Here is a 19,296-nt window from a genome sequence, read left to right as displayed (position 1 = left end):
TTGCCTATACAGTGCAACTACTTACCTACTGTATTTGAATGACAAAAGATGACACTCACCTTAAAATGTCCTTTGTATAGTTATATTTGTCTTAACTGCTGGAACTTGTCCAGACATGTTAAGTGGGAGTGGACTTGAAATCCTTAACTCAAGGTGTAGAACAATTAAGTTATCAAGCCAATTGCATTACTTACTACAACTTGAATTTAGTTTTAAGTAAATTAACGCAGAAATCAGAGTTCAAATTACACATAATATTAAGTTGATGTAATTACCAACATTATTACGTCAACACAACTTATAAATTAATGTTTGCAACTTAAACTGTTTATCTAAATCAATTAACTCACATTTTTATCTTGCAACCATGCATTTAATTAAGTGGAGGTGAAAGGTCGTCTGAATTCGTTTTTAGAGTGTAGGAGAAGTTATTGGTTTATGAGGCCTAAGGGGAAGTGTAATGAAGCTGTGTAGTCTACCTTCTTGATCCTTGGTCTGTGCCTTCAACTGTTACAAATCAGTTTTGCAAGGTTACGTTTTTTATTTTTTATTTAGCCTTTATTTATACAGGTGTGAAATCTCATTGAGACACAAGGTCTCATTTTCAAGAGAGACCTGTGTTCAGTGGTAACACTACCACACAAAGTTACAGACAGACAGGACACTAAACACAGAGGCAACACTAAAATACAACATCGTAAAAAGTAGTCAGATATTACAGGTGCAAACACCCACAGATGATTTCTCCAGCTTTTTTAAAATTAGTTTAACATCTGTGATGGGCATCAAACTGGTCAGCTTAAGTTCCTGCTGAAGTGTGTTCCAGGTCGAGGGGGCAGAGTATGATATGGCTTTTTCCCCAAGCACCGTGCGTACTGAAGGGACGGACAGAGTGATGTCATTTTGAGATCGTAGTGTGATATGTAAGTGGATATGTTGAGGGGCAGCAGTCCAATCATAGCGGTACAGATGAGTTTGTACCAGTGCAGTGATCTGCGCATTGATAGTGATGTCCAGTTTACTAAAGAGTACAGCGTGCAATGGTGTGTAAGGGGTTAAGGGTTTAGAGTTGGTTATGAGCCTCAGAGCCCCATGGTAGACAGCGTCCAGCAGTAAAATAACAAGTATAGGTTAAGATTAGAGATACATTGTGGTATTGGTTTGAATACTATTTTGTTAAATAAACCCTGTGAACTCTACACCTGTCAGCCTTATAGACAACAAACAACCATGGGGTCTTTCTTGGAAAATTATAGTCACATTCAGACAAAAATAGATGAAAAATATTATTATGTATTTATTTCAACAAGCACCATGCATACAAATACATTCATCTCAGAAAAGAGATTAATTAGGCCAGATCTCCATCTGCACTCCAGGTAGGTACATAACAATCAACAAACACTAAACACTTTGCATAATCTCTATCACACAAACAATTATAACTAATGATTTAAGTACAGGTCAATAAAATAATACATATACATAAAATATAATATTACAATACAGTTAAAATGGAAAAACTCAGATTACAGTGTAATTAATGTTGGCATGACTGGTTGCTTAAAGGTGGGGTAGGTAATTTTGGAGAAACCAGCTCGAGTGCGCTAGAATTTGAAAATACACAACCGGAACAAATCTGCCACTTCCTTACAGAGCCCCTCCTCCAACACACACGAACGCGCACATGACCAATGAGGGCACGAGATAAGTTTGTGCACAGATGGAAGGCTGACAGGCAGGTAGGTCATCCAGTTATTTTAGCTGGGCCGGCTCAGCTGATTGGTCGTGCTTTTTACAGCGCCACGGCTTCCACAGATGACATTTTTTTATGGATTTTTTGTCAAAGCACTTTCTAATATTCATTGCTATCGGGATGTTAAGAGCATTCCATGGAATATAACAAAAAGTGTATCACGAGCCGGTTTCTCAAACTTACCTACCCCACCTTTAATATAATTAGTTTTGCACCATAAGAGAATGAGTTAAAGTCAGTACAGGTTTTAAGTTCAACTGGAAGAGTATTCCAGTGTTTGATGGCAGTAAATGAAAATGCAGATTGTGCAAACGGCAGTGCGCCTCAGAGGGACGATTATATCTGCATTTAGTGCAGATCTTGAGTTTCTGCAATTCTTCTCACGGCGAAGCTGAAAGAACCTCCTTGTGTTGTAGCATTGTAAATGATCCTGAATACCAATCGAACTCTTGAAAGCAGCAATGAGGGTATGCTTTAGGATCTGCCTCTTGTGTTGGTGTCAAAAAACCAAGATGGTGATCGCTAAAAACCCCAACTACAGAATTCAAAGAAACAAAGTCCACAAACCAGCAGATGAATCACAAGGATGTTTGTTTTTAAACAAGTCTTACAAAGAGAAGGTTAAAAAGACTGCAGAAAAGAAGTAAAGGCATAACTTTTGTGATGCCTCTACAGCCACAGGGAACCTTTAAAGGTTAAGAGACTTAGATGTCAGGATCCCTAAATAGCTACACGGTTAGATCTGGGGAAGAATTATGATCATGGTAGAAAGAAACCAACATTGACTGTCTGTAGGAAAATAAGAGTCGACAGTGATCTCCTGTCCTGTCAGACTGATGTTGTGTTGACCCATCTAACCACCTTGACCTCCTCCCTCTGCAGAGGTCTTGTCACTTGAACGTAAACACATTTCGCTACGGTGCATTTGCTGAAACAAGTGATGCTGTCATTTCCTTTGGATGATTGTCTCAGCCATGTGTTGTTCCCTCTGGATTAAAAACAGGCACACGGCTCATTGTTTCTGACCATGACGAATGCATCAGCAACCAAAGTGCCAATAAACTGGGTTGGATGTAATAACAGATGAGAATTGAAGCAGCAGTATTGATGTTTTCCTCCAGGCAGGCAGCTTTATGTGTATGTTTGTTTCATTCTGGTGTTATTAATAGAAATAAAACAATGGTACCTTTGTGAAAACCCATATGCGTGCCTCCTTAAGGTTGCTTAAAGGTTACATCTGAAGGGAGAGGTTGCGGCTTAACATTAGACTTCTGTATTAGGGATGAATCATCAACATATTTACAAGGAGTAAAGGGCTCAGGGGCTAGGCTGAGTGCAGAGTTCCTGTCATATAACTCCCGGTTTTGTAAATCTGTATCATCTCCCCCAGGGTGTGTTCAGTACACTACTTTAGTCCTGAAAAAAAGTCCTTGTTGATGTGATTGGTTCCTTGAGTGAGCACAACGACAGCGTGTTATCCCGTCGAACTCATCAGATACATTCACCATTCACGCATTTAGATGGAGCTCAAATCTGGTGGTACTTACTGGAAAAAACTGCAAATGAGGAAGGGACTCACTGCTTTCCTCTTGATAGGTAGGACAATAAATGCACGTTAAACTGTTTCTGAAATGTTGTTCTTTGGTTATCCGATAGTATCTGAAACCGCTGGGGCCCGCGGCAAGCGATTTTATTACTGCATCAGAAAGTTTGTTTCTTAACAACATCACCATGTTTACAATTGCATCAGGCATGCAGGTGAGCCTTATTCTGTAGTGGTGTGACCCTGAGATCAACAACAGCCAAGAGTGATCTGTCTTCCCTCTGTTCGGGTGAATAATCAAGCAACCTCCAAACAGAAATGTTGTTTACTTTTACCCGTAGGAAGTGAAAGGACACATTATTTTCATCCTGAGAGACTTTTTGTTTCATTGTGAAATCTGCATTTGACAGCTGCACGGCCGTTGTTTGTGTTTTGTAGTTTAGCCTCTGATGAAAAACATAGTGAGAGGCATGCATAATCATAATGTAGCAGCTTATGGGACAAACAGCTGGCTGCCAAGGTCGTTGGTTTGAATCCCACAACATGCTGGTGTGAAATAATACGAATGAATGCACACTTTCCTTAAACATCCCCGGTACTGTCCTTGAGAGTAGCACTTACCCCTGTCAAGGTTATAAGGATGGGGTGTGCAGCCCTCTGACTGCTCTCTGAGCAAAGTGTCAACCAGTCCGTGCTGTAAAAGAATATGCATGCTCAGCAAATCATCCCAGGAGAAAATAAGGTTTAAATATAGACATTACAATGGTTGATGTTGCGAAAAATGTCTACATTTATCTTGAATTAGTGCTGCAGCAGCCACTGCAAGAGTGAAGATTATTAATTAGAATAACATTAGCACAGTTCACTGGCTGTCTGAGCTAATGACAGGCACAGACGCACAGGGTGTTTGAGGCCATGTGTCGATGTGTCTGGATGGGGAAGTAGAGGAGAGTCCAGTCTTTTTTTAATACAACCTGGATCAATAGATTTTAGGTTCTCAGTTTGGAGAGTATCTCCCTGGATACGCATTTTGTGACAGTTTACCTCTACAGTGAGGAATTGGTATCACTTTTTAGTGCTCTCACTTTAGGTTTTACTACATAATAATATGGTTACACCGTTGGTTTGGGTAAACAGGTGTTCCCAGATCTCAACAGTAACTTTGGGGAGTAGAATTGTATAACTTTAACAACAAGACCCCGTTTGTTCTACACTTTGATTGTTTGTGCTCTCTGTTGTATCTCAGTGCATCTGTGCTGCTTGCATTTGTTTCTATTGTCCTCTAAATCCATGTCCTTGTCCCTGCTTTTCTAATATATCTCATGTCCTTAAGAATGACTTTCTCCGAAACGTTTTCTCAAGCCTTTTCCCCAAAAACCTAAGTTGACACTGAGAACAAATCAGTAAATCTTAAAGTGATTCTCCTGAGGGTGGGTGGGTGGGGGGTTACAGGGGACTGGGTTGGTACGGCAGCAGAACACCGCAAGGACATTTTGCTGCAGGATTTAATTTTCTGCAAAAATGCTATGAATCTAGAAAACAAAACAATTTGCTAAAAGGTATTCAGATGACTCATGTTTCTAATAATAATTATCTAAAATGTGCCTCGCATTGATTCCTGCTATCATTTTGAGAGTAAGCGTCATCACTTTTAGATGAGTTGATACTCCACTGTGGAATGAAACGCTCCATTTCTATATATTCTGCTCATTTCCTCACCAGCAGCAGGAGGAGGCCAAACAACATGCCCCAAATCAACTCACCCCAAATGGCCCCGCAATCGACTGGAACTCACAGTCACATTAGAGAGGCACTTCTGGCGTGAGCAGGGTGCCGTTTGTCATACAAATGACCCCAGATTCAAATAGAGTCTAATAGTCTTTTTGTTCACTTCTTCTGTGTCCGTCGCTTTTGCTCCCACATTTTTTCCCTTGTCTCTAATTAGCCCCTTTTATGCCCGCTCTTGTACTTGAAACCGTTCACACTTTTCTGTGCAGTTTCATCTTATCGCCCTCTTCACGTCTGGCCCTCCATCTCTCCGTCATCTCCCTTTTATAGAGATGGATGGAAGGGGATATCAGGGAGTCTGGGTGAAGAGCTCAGCTGATAGGCTCAATCAAGGCAGGTCATTTACTCACCGCCAACCCATCCATCCTTAAACCTGCACGTACCCACTCTTACACCCACACACCCTCCACTCAACACTCTCTCCTTGCAAAAACACACCACCCCTAAATGACTTCCATCTCTCTCGATGTGTTATTTCCCTCCTGGGAAGTCGGGTCTGAGATTCAGTATTCAGTGCGACCGGCGCAAAGGGATATTTTCCATTAAGAAGTTGTTCGGTCACACATATGAGCAGACGCGCTCACCAAAACAAACGCACACACACTTCAACAACATTACACATACTCAAACACACACCTGGTGCTAAAAGCTCTAGACACCTCATTACGGGCATGGCGTGTTTTCACTGTTTGGGTGTTGTGAATAAATGTCCCCCCCCTGAAGTTCTTTCTGTTTGCGGCTATGCTCCCCGTGGACTGATTGTTAATGACATCACGCCGCTCTGCGTCTGTACTTCGGGAACTATTGGTACCATTCCCATGGTAACTAAATAATATTGCCATCTCATCGGTCCAGCTTCCTGCTGGTCGAATTAGAACCCAGCAAGAGGCCATTTTCCACCCTGACAGCCTCTGTGCCAGCCCTGGAACACCATAAACAGCTTATTTTACCCCCAACATGATGCCATGATTACTGCAATGCTTGACACCACCTCCAGCAGGTCAGCAAGTCAGCGAGAGAGGAAGATAAAACGGGGTAGTGCAGGAAGGGAGGGAGAGTTATGAGGCTGAAAATTGTTGTGGTAGAAACTCAGTGGCAAGTGTTTACAAAAGAACCGGCGGGCTGAGGCTCCATTGTGCTGAGGCTCCATCGTGCTGTATTTGGTATTGACAGATGTGCGGCGTAATCAGAATAGGGCATGCATGTTGTACTGTAGAGTGGATGGATGAGTCAGGAGAGAAAATGCGATTACACCGACAATCATAACTCAGATTAGCCTTCCACTGTACCTCTCTCCACTGTTTAACACGGGAATCAATCACCATCACATTCAGTACCCCGCCTCATATCACACACAGGGCCACACGAAAGGGACACATATTATTCTCCCCGGCAGAGAAAACAACATTGTCTACAGAGCAAGGACAACAATCGCTCTCTTTAATAAATAACAGCAGCTATTATGATCATAAATAATGAGAGGGCCATAGGCTGTTTGTAGGGGGAGGATGATACATGAATCCATTCAGCATATTTCTGCTGTGGGCCTGTATCCCTGTAACTGAGGGGATCAAAGGATCTCCTAACAAAAGAGGCGCCGATGCAGCATGCTGAGATGACAGCCTTCACCGATGCTAGCCGTGCACTCAGCACTAACATTGGCTGACTAGAGACCTGACTAACCAGTCCAGAACAGCACATTCAGTCCCCCCGCTGTTTCCTCTATCAGATTATTATTGATGACATCAGGATACTCTCAGGCCGTAGAGGCTCATTAAAACACAACAAGGCATCTGATACTGAAAGTGAACACTCTGCACTAGATTACTTCATTTACTTTACTCTACAGAATAGTGGGGAAGCATTTGCATGCTTTGATATGCATTTTATTCATTCCCCATGCTTTGCCTTCTCATTTAACTGTGTGACTTGGAATTGTGTCGCAAAAAAAACTTCTTCATGGTTATTTTACAAAGCCCAAAGCACTTGGCTGGTTTGAGTATGTGATCAGTCAGTCTGGAAATGTGTGTTGTAATATTGAGTGTATTTGTGTGTGTGTGCAGTAGTTATCTGGTACTCTCAGTTCTCCAGTACTGCAATGCTCCAGGCAGGAGAATGCTCTGCGTCTTGATCATTCAAATTAATTTGAAGCCACACTGAGAACAATATTCCATCAAATGGTTTGTAAATCACAGGCATTCACATTTACACACTCACACACGGCACATAACATTCCTCTTGAAGACACTCTAACACTCATGGACAGACACACACTTTGTATTCACATGCACACACACACACACACACACACACACACACACACACACACACACACACACACACACACACACACACACATCCACTTCGTTATGGTTGGTTTGACACCGATGTACAAAATGCGTGAATCTCATTTTCTCTCAGCCTTTTCTCCCATTTGGAATGATCACTATAAACTCGGAGCCCGGAGGAAAAGAGGAGACATGGCCTGTGAAGTGTTTCATGGCTTTTCCCACCATAGCTCATGGTGTTTTTACGATGTAGCTGTTAACCCCCCAAACTCCCAACTCACCACTCCACCAGTGAAACTAACAAGGTTCTTACGTATAATGGACTCACATAATACGTCAAACAGTTCCCACATTGTCACAGCAACAAGCCAACGTTTCCCTCTAATCAAATGTTATTCTTTGTGCTCAATACATTTTTTGCCCGCTGTTTCATCACGCTCCCCCATGGGCTACAATCTTGCGCATGATATTCTGCTCGATCATTGTATAGAGATGGTGGGCGGAATTTGATCGAGTCAAGGTATTTGCATATGTAATTTACCAGTTACAATCAAAGAGACAAGGCTCCATCTCCATCATCTGTTAACTGTGAAACGAGATTTAGCCACTTTTTCAATCTGCGGACATTCCTGTGGTGGCGGCTAATAGTGTGTATCGTACTGCTTATCACTCTGTTGCTGTGTTCCAACAGGCTGGTATGCTTAGATAACCATAGTCATTTGCTGTGTTAAGTGGCTGATTGCTTCTCAGTTGGTTTCTCCGTGCAACTGCGAGTGTGTGGCATACTTTCATGCACGTGTAAGCACGTAAATGTAATTTGCTGCCGCTGCCCTTGTGTTTCTTGCAGTCTGTTGTGTGTGTGTGTGTGTGTGTGTGTGTGTGTGTGTGTTTGTTCGCCCTACTGTATGTGTGTTCGCCCTATGCTGCTCATGTGTTTAACAGAAGCAGCCTCTTTCCCCCACAAAGCTTAGCTCCAGTCCCCAGCAGCATGGCTGAGTAAGATTAAAGTCACCCACATTACACTTAGCGCCAGGAGACGTAAATAAATTAGGAGAAAATTAAACAATGCTATTTGCATACAATTACGCAACAGCACGGCAAACAGCTTTGTTAGCCACAGCATGGTCAGCGAAAGTATTACTTATTTAACTCTGCAAACAAATCTGGCTGGCCTTATTCAATCACGTCTGTTTATTTGATCTGCGAGAGAAAGTCAGAAAAAATTACACACGTTCAACCGTTTATTTATTTATTATGAATGGGCAAATCCGAGTGGGCGATGCTAGTTGTTTAACTGCTTTGACAGAAGCCCGTTCTTCACTGCAGGCTAAATCAAATTGCTTAGGTTGGATTGAAGTGATTTCCTTTGTGTACATGTGCCCACATCTGCTTTGACATTTTAGTCTCACTTGTTACGATATAGGCTCAGTGCTCATCACGGGTGTTTGAAATATAAGACTAACCCCCCGCTGAGAGAATCTTTCACATGCTTCCTCGAGCGACGGCAAACTGCCATCACCGCCTCCCCTGTTCTCGGCTACATTCAGATGCAAACCATCACCTTTTGCGTCCTTTCACAAATACGGATATTAAACCACGTATCAATTCCTTTCCCATCTTTCATCTCAAACATATATTCACACACCTATCTCCCTCCGTCTGTCTCTCTTCCTATCTCTGCATTCATCCTCCTGACACCCAGCCAACTCACCTGGTGAAATATTAATGTGTGCAGTGAAGTGTTCTTGTTTGGAGTGCTGCCCTGGCCGTGGGCTTTGTTTCTGGACAGAATGGGGATCTAAGCAACCATTCAGAGGCTCAGGCAGAGGTCCACATGGCTGCATGTGGCAACAGCGAGGAGGACTCAAAAACATGCCCTCACTCACTGTCTCAACTGCGCCTTGCACAATGCAAACAATTCATGATGCAATGATAAGCCTGACCGGGGCTACAGCGAGCTTTCTCTATAAGTCAAGCTGCAGCGAGTTAGAGAGATCCATAGCCAGAACCTGTGGAGGACCGACTCGCTTTTCCAGAGCTTCAGCTTACATCTTTTGCTTCCACTAAAACACACACACACTCATGTCCCACATCTTTGTTTTCTGCTCTGTCTTGCTTTTAATAAGCTCTCAGAGTAGCCTACAGGTGCTATTGTTTCTTCCGTGCCCTGTACAGGGGGATCTTTTTTTTTTCTTTTAGCATTGTGCACTTGCTTGCACACCCAAGTGTTGATGCTTTTCTTTTGGAGGCCTAAATAAGGAATGAGCTTAGTAACTGCGAGCTGCTCCCTCCTGTTCTGATTCAACACACTCCTGTCGGATTTCTTACTCCACATTGCCCACAGATCCCTCTGGGTATTTGCTCGAGTATTCACACCATGTGTTTGTAGTGTGTTTGTACTGTATCTGTGCGTACTTGCACTGGTGACTTCTGCATGTGAGTCTGTCTGCTGTCTGTGCGTGTGAGTTTCAGTGCATGTATTTGCACACATGCAATTCATTTGAAGGCGTGAAAGTCTTTGGGCCAGCGCATCAAACAGCACTCCGGATTTGTTTAGCAGAGGCAGAGGTTAAGTTCAAGGCTTCTAATTTGCAGATGTGTAAGAAGGGGTATGGATTTTATATTTCATACCCGAATAATGCTGACATCCCTTCTCGCGGTGCCTATCTTGCATTCCTAGTTCAGAGCTTTTATAATCTCATGCATGCGGAGGGAGCTTTTACCTGAGAAGAGAAAAAAAGATAAGGGCATACAGACAAAAGTACACATACACACACTGGAGGTCCTTACGGGTTCAAAATGTGTCACTGCTTAGAGAAAACAGCTATTACATTCATAACCAAGCCTGAAAAAGACGGGTGTAAAAGATCAGGCTGGGTCTGGATTGACCTGAGCAGCAGAGCTGGATTTAAACAGCACCATGTCTGACAGGATCAAGTCTGTGTCTGTCAAGCTAGTCCCTGAACACTGTAAAAGAAAAATCATAGAAATACTTCTGTGTTTCAGGGAAAAACTGCCAATAGTTTGTAAACTTTCCAGTTCAAGACGGTACAGCCACCTTTTATCTTGTCTAGACTGTGACATCATGAACAAACATCCAGCTTGCATTCCTCTAGAGAGCAAAACTCAAATAAGGTTCCCGAAGGTCTGCTGGAAAACAAAATTACATTTTAAATTAAAATGACGGATAACTGCAGCAGCTAACTTGACCCCGACCCAAGGCAAAAGCACACACATTCTTGCAGACATCCTCAGCGGACTTGGAAATCCATCATAAGCATTCTCGCAAGTACTGCATACAAACATACATAAATACATTACACACATATACGTTTTATCCAGCATGTCATAGGGATAAACACTGATGCTGCCAGCTTATTTTTAAGACATGCTGCATTAAACTGGAGTGATGAGTGGCAGGGATTTCATCGTTCTTATGAAATACTTCAAGATGCTTCTATACTGTACATGTAGGGATTTGTCATTGTTTGATTATAGATCATACAGCCTGTTTTGAGAACGAGTGGCAGACGTTTCTTTATTTGTTTTCATAAAGAACAGTGAGTGTTTGTGTGTAAAAGGAAAGAGCATTGACTGTGGGATAATATAGAGGCTGACTAGTCTGTGGCTTGTTAGGATGCTTAGACGTTATTTTAAATTGGCATCAAAGGTTACCTGAAAAAGTGGTCTACTCAGCAGCGAGCCAAAAGGAAATGTGGTCAAAAACATGCTTTTCAAATTTCTTGTTTGTGATTGGTCTAAAATGTACCAACCTAGAGATTGTCGGCTTAAGCATGCGTTCAGACAGCATTGTGTTGAATTCAGATACAATGGGGCTGCCTTGATGGGAGTGAGTTGCCAAAATTGCAAGTGAGACAATGAAATCAAATCCAGATCCAGTTTGGGTGACGGATGAATGTGTTGGAAGGATTATCAGATGCCTACGCGAAACACCAGTTTATGACTGACAGAAATTGAAAGAATTTTGGAAAAGTATCACTGTGGCAATCAGCAGAAAAGTTAGAAAAGAATTCAACTGACATCTACGTTTTTGCTGAAATGTATGAGGTAGTTTACTATTCTTTATTCAGTTCTGTTTTCAATTCTCAACACAACACACATAGGCAAACGAGCGTAGGATCTCTTAGTCCAACGGCAAAACTACACATGACTTCAAAGGGGTTTGTATTTGTGTTTAGTGTCCCTGTGACATGCTTTAATGTGCAAAAAGCTCTTTATTTCTCTCATACTGCCTGTGCTGCAGCACCTCTTTTCACCCTCTGTCTGATTCCAGAGCCCAGTCTGCTCTGGTTGGTTAGCTGGCCGGATCTGTTGTGATTGGTCAACCGCTTAGAGATGTCCCGCCCCTTAGCCTTCCACAAACAATATGTGTGAGTGTTACATAGTGATTTTCATTTCATTTCAAGCCTTTATTTACCCAGGTGTATCCCTTGAGATCATTGATCTCTTTTTCAAGGGAGACCTGCTCAAGTAGGTTCCACATGAAACATAAAACAACAGAACAACAAAAAGGACATCATACAGCATCATTCCAGGGATTTACAATTAAGCAATCATACACGAGAGGCCGTTCTTGAACGTCATTATTGGTACGACAGTACTGCGGCAGGACCGAGGCGCTTGTGCCGAGGTCCGTACGCCTGTACTGGAGTCAAGTGTATGATTGCGATTCTATTAAACAAACTATCATTGTAATCAACAATATCGTAAAATAATTTCATAATGTGGGCTAATTTGCTCCCAAACCTACGCTTTCTGCTTGAGTTAATCTCCGTCAGAAAGTAGTTCCTAGAAAGTAGTTCCCATGGTAACGATAGCCTTTTTTCCAACGCACTCAACTCGTCAGTTGAAACAGCCGCAAATCTTTCGTTGGTTTTGTGGTCTGTGTTCCATGTCCAACCATTCATCAATACTGAGGCCCCCCAACAAATCAAAATTAGCTTTAAAATCTGACATTTTGTAGCTACCGATTTCCAACGAGAGACAATGTATAACAGTGTAACGGCTGTGTGTCGCTAAACGTCGCTATGGAAACCACACGATGTAGGCTCATGGAAGTAGTTTCGGTAGGCTAGTGGCGTGTGTAGGCCACTGGATACTTTGTGATTAGGCATGTTCTATTTGATCGTTGTTTGATCGTGGAATCAAACACGCCTATTGACCAATCAGAGAGCTTGCTCAAACCTATGTGTTATAGAATTTACAATAACCATCCACATGAACAGGTACAGCTTCCGATTGAGTAGCATCCAACCGAGCTTTAAAAACATTTAGTGGCACCAGATTGCTCAGTTTCCATTTAATTTGCAGACTATTCCAAGACAGTGGAGCTGCGCATCTAAATTCTATCTTCCCTAAGACAGTCCTAGCAGTTGGCACGTTTAATAAAACCACAGCATGCGATCTCAGGCAGTAGCCACTTACAATTCGCCGTGAGATCAGGGAGCAGATGTAGGATGGAAGTTTCCCTAACATGGCTTTGTATATAAAAATGTACCATGATGTCACAGGCATTGGAGGAGTTTGTGGGAGAGAGTAACCTTTGTAGACCATTTAAATTAGGGATGCCAGAAACTAACCATGATCAAATTCGAAAATCGGACAGCCCTGGCGAATATTAATCGATTATTCGCCGCCGCAATACTATTGTTAGCATTAGTCTATATTTTGGTTGAAACTAAGCCAGGAAAAAAAAACAAAACATAAATAATAATAAAGAAATATATAAATAAAATCGAATTTTAAAAATAATTTTCGATTATGGAGACTGTAACGAATATTAGAAAAATCGAATAATCGCTGACATCCCTAATTTAAATACGCAAAAACCTATGACACTCTACAGGAAAGGGAAAACTCCTTTAAGTTAGAGCCGTATTCTAACATAGGTTGAAACATATTCCATATCATTCCAATGCACAGAACTATTGGTTTGTGTTAACTAGCTACATGTCACACTTTACTGTATGCTGTTTTTCATTATTATTAATGCATATCCCCCGGACAAGACTTTTTTGAAAGTACTTTACATCGCATTTGCACTTACAGTATAAGCACAGCAGAAAATGCTCTAATATATCACGAGAATTAATTGTGCCAAAACCTTAAAATGCAGCCAAGAAGGGGCGGCAATAACTATCTCGTTTTTTTATGTGCTTCAAAAAAAAAAAGAGTCCACTTTGGTGCTGGTCACGGTGGATTGCCCACAGAGACTCTGAATACACCCTACCTCCTCCAGTCCTTTTCATCCTATGGGCTAGAACTCCCGCATTTAAGGAAAGCCTCATATCACAGCTCCCACATCTTCCTCCTTCATTCACTTTAATTTGCTTTCTCTTCTCCCAGCGGCAACTACAAATACAACTGCTGTTATTCTCAGGTTGGCTCTTGTTATTATTCTCACGTCCCCCCACTCTTGAAGTAATTCTACCGTTGCTCATTGTGAGTCTCCCTGGATAAGAGCGCCGGCTAAATGCCTCAAATGTAAATGAAATTGTAAAAGAATCTCTCTAAAAGTCAAGCAAGTGAGCAGTAATTGTCAGTGCAACAGAAATAATAAAATAGCGCCGGTTTGAAACAGCTGTGGGACGTACCGCAGATGATCATTATTACAATTAATTTGACAGTGATATAATGTAATAATCCATCTCTGATTCTCTAAGAAGCATGATTTACAGGTTTTTATACAAGATGGTGCACAAATCTTTAATGTTTACTGTCTTCAGCAATCTAACATCGCTATTCATTAATATGTGGCCAAGCATTAAAATTAAAGGCATAGAAGGATTTTGCCCAGAGCAACTTATAATAGAGTCGTGGCTGAACCTGTCTCTGCGGTCCGGCCTGACTCTCATCACTACTTCCCTGATGGCTCCCGCAGGGTTGTTGACATCCTCGTGGATTCATCTTCCTATTATAGACACATGCATTTCCAACATTTGGACTACCTATGTTGTAAATGTATTATCTATAGCAGGGGTTCCCAAACTTTTCAGCCCGCGACCCCCAAAATAACAGTGGACTGTCTAAGAAAAAAAGTCTATACAAACGTTATTATTATTAAATTAATCAATTTTTTTTAATAACTTTTTTTTTTTTCACTTTTACATTTTTATTTTGTAATCATCTCGCGACCCCCACTTTGGGAACCCCTGCTCTATAGTACGTCTGTCCGTCCTGCTCTCCCTGAGGTTTCTCCATGTTCCCCTTTAAACTGTGGGGTTTTCTCCGGAAGTTTTTCCTTGTACGATGTGAGGGTCTAAGGACAGAGGGTGTCGTATTGTCATACTGATATTCTGTACAAACTCTGAAGTCCACTGAGACAAATGTAACATTTGTGATATTGGGCTATATAAATAAAAATTGATTGATTGAGAATAAGAGTATGCTAGTTCCTCCAGCTGCTCTGTTGATCTTCTATTGTCACAATTTGAGCTCTTTGTCATTACATTACTTGTTAGATGCTTTTATCCAAAGCGACTTACATACTCAATACTGTGGACAATCCCCACAGGAGCAATTTGGGGTGAAGTGTCTTGCCCAGGGACACAACGACATGCTGACTGCAGTGGGATTTGAACCTGTGCTCCCCTGATCCGAACACCAACGCACTAGTCCACTGCGCCACACGGCATCCTTTGTCAAAATAAGCATGAGCACTCCTGACAGTGATATGGTGAATAACACTCACACCTGTAGCTGCCACCTCCTTGGTATCTCTGTCCCTTTCTGCCACCTGCTGCCGTCTCATCAACAACCCTCTCCCCCACCCCGTTACGTCCCTGGACCCCCGTCGACTTCAAGCGAAGAGGCCTATTTTCATGTGTCCCCTCACCCACATCCACCCTCTCTCGGGAAGATAAATACACACTGCATTAATTCAGCCATGTCTTTGCAGACTTCAGTCAAATATTTTCTCTTTTTTTACTCTCTTTGGGGACTCAAGGACTTTCAGCAGAGGGTCCCTCTGCTTACTTTGTACTCCTGGGTGGGATATTTCCATTTGAATGAACGCGTACGGGTCGGGCTTTAGATATCTCATCTTCAGACACACGTGTGTATTCCTGAAGGTTCTCTACCTGCATGGATTTTTTAACAGCAGATGTGCAGACTTCATTGAGCATTGTATGTGCATGCATCTGCAAATGTTATGATGCTAAACATGTGTATGTGCCGGAGGGTATTTATGAGCGTAGTGTGTAATGCATACCTATCATCTCAGTTCAATGAGGTAGTGCAAGTCTTGAGTCTCTAAACTTTGGAGTCTCTATATAAAAGCAGACTCCGAGTCCCCCCCCCCTCAACCTTGCCCGGAGCGCTGATGGGATGAAAAATAGATAGAGGTCCCAAAGGAAGGGGGGAAAGGTCCATCTGTGAGCTGCATTCAAGGACAACAGTGTTATTCATTTTGGAACAGCATGAAACAAGCCAGTGTTTTCAGTTGGGTTTTGGAAATGCGAGCTTCTGGATGAACTGTGGCTGCCACTGTTGTCTTGCCAAGCCAACTGTGATGTTGCAGATTAGATGCGAATCATTGACTCGTTGTTGGTATCCGCGCGGCTCTTCTCATTCAGAGTGAGAGATAATGAACAAATGTGACTGATTGTTTTTGATCAGTGTCGCGGTGAATTACTGCAGCAACAGGGATTGTTTTGCAGTATTCATAAAAGCTGCGTTTAATGTCATTTTATGTGATTCAGCCCGGAGGTGTTGGGGTTTGGTTATACCTATTAATCTCTGTTTTGTTCTTGTTTTCTCTTCTTCACGTCTTCTGTTTGCTCCTCCATCATTTGACTTCTACGTTTACCCCCTACGTTCTCCTTTCTTTCCTCTCTTATAGAACCAGTTCAACCTGATGATGTCAGCCCGTGTCCCTCCGTCCACCCTGGGCAGTCTGCTGCTGGCGGTCCTGCAGGGCAGAGACGGGGACCGGGACAGAGGGGGCCGGGGGGACAGCGGCTTGGGAGGAGCTGCGGTGGTCTGCCCCGGATGGGAGGAGGGGGGTGAAGGGTTGCTGTCTCACCTGCAGAAGCACAGCGGTTCTAACTGGCATTTGTGGGACATCATCAACCTGACCCTCATCTCGGGGGGTGGGGACAGAAGGGTGGAGAGCGGGGAGGAGAAGAAGGAAGATCAGAGGGAAGAGGAGGCTTTTAAGATCCTATCTGGCCGCTTCTTGCGCTCCCCCTCCCCTATCTCCTCCGTCCTCCTCCTGGGATCTGACCCCGAGTGTCTCTCCTCCGTCCTGCGGGCTGCTCAGCGTCTCGCTCCATCACTACCAGCGCTGCAGTGGATCATGGGATATCCCTTGTCTCCGGATTCGCTCCACACTCTAGGAGGTCCCCTTGGACTGCTAGCCTACGGGGAGGTGGGCCGTAAGCCAATCAGCTTCTACATCAGGGATGCTTTGCAGTTGATTGGACGTGCGGTCACTGCGGCAACCATGGTGAAGCCGGACCTGGCGCTGATTCAGAACACGGTGAATTGTTACGACAAAAAACGGCATGAGCTCCCCTCTTCAGGACAATATCTGGCCAGGTAAATGCACACTCTAAGTACTCATTCATGGTCAGTCCACCCGCATTACAGGAAAACAGATGTTCTCCCTATAACCTCTGGCGGTATCTTCCTATGCAGATAATTTTTGTGCAACTCCAATTAAAAAGTGCAATTAAATCAAATTTTGCAATGAAAAAATCAGCATATGTTACGAACCCTGTAGGCGTATGAATGCTGGTAATGGAAGCATCACTCTGCTGATGTATTGCTAATCGTTCGGTGCTGATGAAAGTAAAAGTTACAGAGCGACAGGCTTTCTGCTCATTACCAGAATACAAAAGCTCAAAGAAGGAGAAAAAGTTAGGGGAGCAACAAAGAAAAAGGCTGCAGGTGACACTAAATCTTTAAACAAAGAAAACAAAATATGCTTCCTAAGTCATCATAATACCACCGACTCACAACAGCTGACTGAAAGAAACGTAATCAAATCTGGCAGCATTTGTCGAAAGGAAACACACTCTAGCATCTACACAGAACAAGTAGACAGTCAAATTAAATACGTTTGTTGCCGCCATAATGAAAAACTGAACCAGTTAACCTTATACACGTTCCAAACGACTGAGTTAACTTCTACAGAGACTTTGAGGAGGTCGGCTCAGTTTAAATCACATCCTCCCCCCGGGCGCTTTCAAGAAGCAGCTTTTATCAGCTTGGGCGGTAGATCAGAAAGAGCCAAAGACGAGAGGGACCGGGGCGTAAATACTGGCGAGAGGTCTAGAGGCGTTAACCGTGGGGGGGGATATCTACTGTGGAGAAGGTGAAATCTTAACTACACTGTTGAGAGACAGAACATAATGGGCAGAGGTGGGAAGTAGTGGAGTACAAATACTTCGTTACTGTACTTAAGTAAATTGTTCTGGTGTCGGTACTTTACTCCACTACTTATTTTTCTGACAACTTTCTTTTTTTACTTCTTACATTTTTAATACAAATACCAGTACTTTCTACTCGTTACATTTTCAAAACCGGTTCGTTCCTTTAGTTTGAATGTGTGTTTGGTGGCGTGACCATTATTATTTAGAGTCATTGCGTGCCTATTGATTTGAACACGATCCGTGTATCCATCACTTCCTGGTCTTCTCTAAAGAAGAGGGACCAATGAAAACGTTGCCGTTGTTCAGCATGGAAACATTCATTAGTTAACAATGACATTATTGTTCTATTAATATAAAGGGAGGTCAGGTACTCTTTAAAACAGCTGGTAGATGTGGGTAATTTTTATACTGAAGTACATTTCAAAGCCCATACTTCTTTACTTTTACTTCAGTAAAGAAGATTAGTCAGTATTTCTACTTTTACCAAAGTATTTAAACACGAGTATCTGTACTTCTACTTGAGTAAAGGATGTTTTTCCTTTTGCCATCTCTGTATATGGGCATATATGAGCATAAATAAGAAAGTTAAATTGTATTTATTTTTCTGACATGAGTGTTCTGTTCGCCCTACATTAGTGTTCTTAATTGTCTTCTGTCCTGACTGACATATGAGCCTTTGCTCAGTGCAATTTATGACTCAAGCACTCCCTATGTTACTACATGACTATGCACATTACTCTTGTCATGATTCGAATGACACAGTGACGTACTAAGTGCTGAGGTTAGAGGTCTTCGTGCTCACTCGGTGACAGTCTGGTCACTTGCCATTATTCTGGCTGGACCCGTGAAGGAGAGACAGTTCAGGTTAGCTAGACCCCTTTGAATTATGTAGGATGTGTCTGCAATATTAACCTCCACCCATCTACAATGGAGGTAAATGCACAAAATGTACTTAGTGTTGTCCCTGTATAATCAACAGTCCTTACTTCCCCACTTTTAGTATGTACATTTGCTTTTATAAAACCTACATTTTAAATGTAGTAACTGTGTACTTAAAGGTGGGGTAGGTAAGTTTGAGAAACCGGCTCGAGATACACTTTTTGTTATATTCCATGGAATGCTCTTAACATCCCGATAGCAATGAATATCTGAAGTGCTTTGACAAAAAATCCATAAAAAAATATCATCTGTGGAAGCTCTGGCGCTGTAAAAAGCACGACCAATCATCTGAGCCGGCCCGGCTAAAATAACTGGATGGCCTACCTGCCTGTCAGCCTTCCATCTGTGCACAAACTTATCTCGTGCCCTCATTGGTCATGTGCGCGTTCGTGTGTGTTGGAGATTTTTTCCGGCTGTGTATTTTCAAATTCTAGCGCACTCGAGCTGGTTTCTCCAAAATTACATAAAGCACCTTTCAGATAAAGAGGGCCCTCCTTCAATGCTTTGTCTGCCCTTTCCTGTAGTGTGTGACGAATCACGACAGAGTCGGCCAGCTAACCAATCAGAGCAGACTGGGCTCTGGTTTCA

At 42.5% G+C, this 19,296-nt stretch overlaps 1 protein-coding gene across 1 annotated transcript in view; it reads left to right on the top strand.

Annotated features, from left to right (window-relative positions):
• The window catches only part of grin3ba (glutamate receptor, ionotropic, N-methyl-D-aspartate 3Ba), a gene marked incomplete at its 3' end in the record, with an annotated part of 63,295 nt that overhangs the window by 24,859 nt on the left and 19,140 nt on the right, over nucleotides 1–19,296 (top strand). Inside the window, exon 2 of the mRNA XM_010774682.1 lies at nucleotides 16,236–16,933. Within this exon, the coding sequence (XP_010772984.1) occupies nucleotides 16,236–16,933 (698 nt within the window). The remainder of the gene's footprint in view (nucleotides 1–16,235; nucleotides 16,934–19,296) is intronic.

This window comes from Notothenia coriiceps, unplaced genomic scaffold (genome assembly GCF_000735185.1).
Source record: "Notothenia coriiceps isolate Sejong01 unplaced genomic scaffold, NC01 NC01_scaffold00014382, whole genome shotgun sequence".
Taxonomy (NCBI): domain Eukaryota; kingdom Metazoa; phylum Chordata; class Actinopteri; order Perciformes; family Nototheniidae; genus Notothenia; species Notothenia coriiceps.
Note: the sequence above shows the minus strand (reverse complement) of the source record. Positions and strands in the feature narration are given on the sequence as shown.